Genomic DNA, 1,471 nt, shown 5'->3' with positions numbered 1-1,471 from the left:
CAGATTCCTGCATTTGACTCTCCTGATCAAATGGGTACGTGCAGCTCTCGGGAGCCTCTTGCAGGTCTCTCCCTGCCTCCCTTGATAGAGTTTCTTGCCCTCACCCCTGCCTAATCCCTGGTGCCTTTTCCAGGACTCTGTGACTGCCTGAAAGATGTTCTGCTCCAGCCTGTGTGCACCTTCCTGTGGGGCGGCCGCCCCGTGCCCCCTGGCTGACACCACCAACGAGCCCTGCGTGCGTCAGTGCCAGAGCTCCTCGGTGGTGATTCAGCCCCCGGCCACAGTGGTCACCTTCCCTGGACCCATCCTCAGCTCCTTCCCTCAGCACAGCGTGGTGGGCTCAGTGGGAGCCTCCGCCACTGCCAGTGGCTATGGCAGCATTTATGGAGGCCACGGGGATGTGGAGGCTATGGTGGCTACAGGGGCTATGGGAACTATGGAGGCTATGGTTAGCTATGGAGGCTTTGGAGGCTATGGTAGTTGTGGAGGCTATGGAGGTCTTAGAGGCTTTGGTGGCTATGGAGGCTTTGGTGGCTGTGGATATGGCGGCTGGTGCCAAGGATGCTTATACCTCAGTGGCAAATGTGGGACTTGCTAACCACACACTGGGTACGGCCACAGATGTGGGAGAGCTCCAGAAGATACCCTGACACATTCCACCATGACGCTCTGTGGAGGAACATTCCTTTGGCACTGCTGGGATCCAGAGCTTGGAAGCCTCTAGTCTGCTTGAGGCCCAACTCTGCCTTCCTCCTACCCTGCTTGGTCTTCACTTCAGGACTTGTTGCACCCCTACAACACAGCCCCATGCTGCACGCCTGGTACTGTGGTTTGGCTGGTGCTGCCTTGATGTACCCGCAGCCAGGAGACATGGGCTGTGCTTTTTCAGGGCCTTGCTCTTCTCCCAACTCCCTCCTCCCCTCAAACTGCAATAAAAGTTGTACTCCATTCCAACATCTACCCTTGGATTTACTTCTTCCTTCCTCAACAGACAATACACCAAATTATATCCTTGGATCTCTAAGCCATCCTGGCCAGCTCCCACCCAAGGCCTTGTCAGGGGCAATGCAGGACCCGCTTCAGTTCCTTCAGACCTGGGCACCACGTCTATCCAGCACACCAATTGTCTGCAGTGGGTGGAAGTGCTCACATTCTTAAACAGCTTCTCTCTCTGTCTTCTCTACACCTTGGGGTCCTGCACTGTTCTGCCGAAGAAAAACTGCTGGGACCAGCAATGAGTTTGCTGCCCACGCTGGCCATTCCCTTGGGCTGCCTGCAGCCCTGTCTCTCCTGGGGCTGGCATGGCAATGGGGCCATCTCAACAGCAAAGTCCCATCTCAAAGTCACTTGGTAGGCCACCGGTCAAAGGAGGAGAGGGTGCCAAGTGCCAGCACCTGCCCATATGCCTTGCCTCCATCTCCTCCACATTCCTGCACCATGTTCACCTCCAGTTTTTACTCCATGTCCTAAC

The 1,471-nt window shown here is 56.1% G+C and overlaps 1 protein-coding gene across 1 annotated transcript; it reads left to right on the top strand.

Moving 5' to 3' along the window:
* Positions 1-154: 154 nt before the first annotated feature.
* LOC104411271 (claw keratin-like) lies at positions 155-598 on the top strand. Its single transcript, XM_010021691.1, is given in 3 exon segments — positions 155-398; positions 401-449; positions 451-598. Coding segments are annotated over 3 exon segments (441 nt in total).
* Positions 599-1,471: the final 873 nt, after the last annotated feature.

Source organism: Nestor notabilis, unplaced genomic scaffold, assembly GCF_000696875.1.
Source record: "Nestor notabilis isolate BGI_N333 unplaced genomic scaffold, ASM69687v1 scaffold12040, whole genome shotgun sequence".
NCBI classification, from domain to species: Eukaryota; Metazoa; Chordata; class Aves; order Psittaciformes; family Psittacidae; genus Nestor; species Nestor notabilis.
This window is presented reverse-complemented; position numbering and strand designations above follow the sequence as displayed.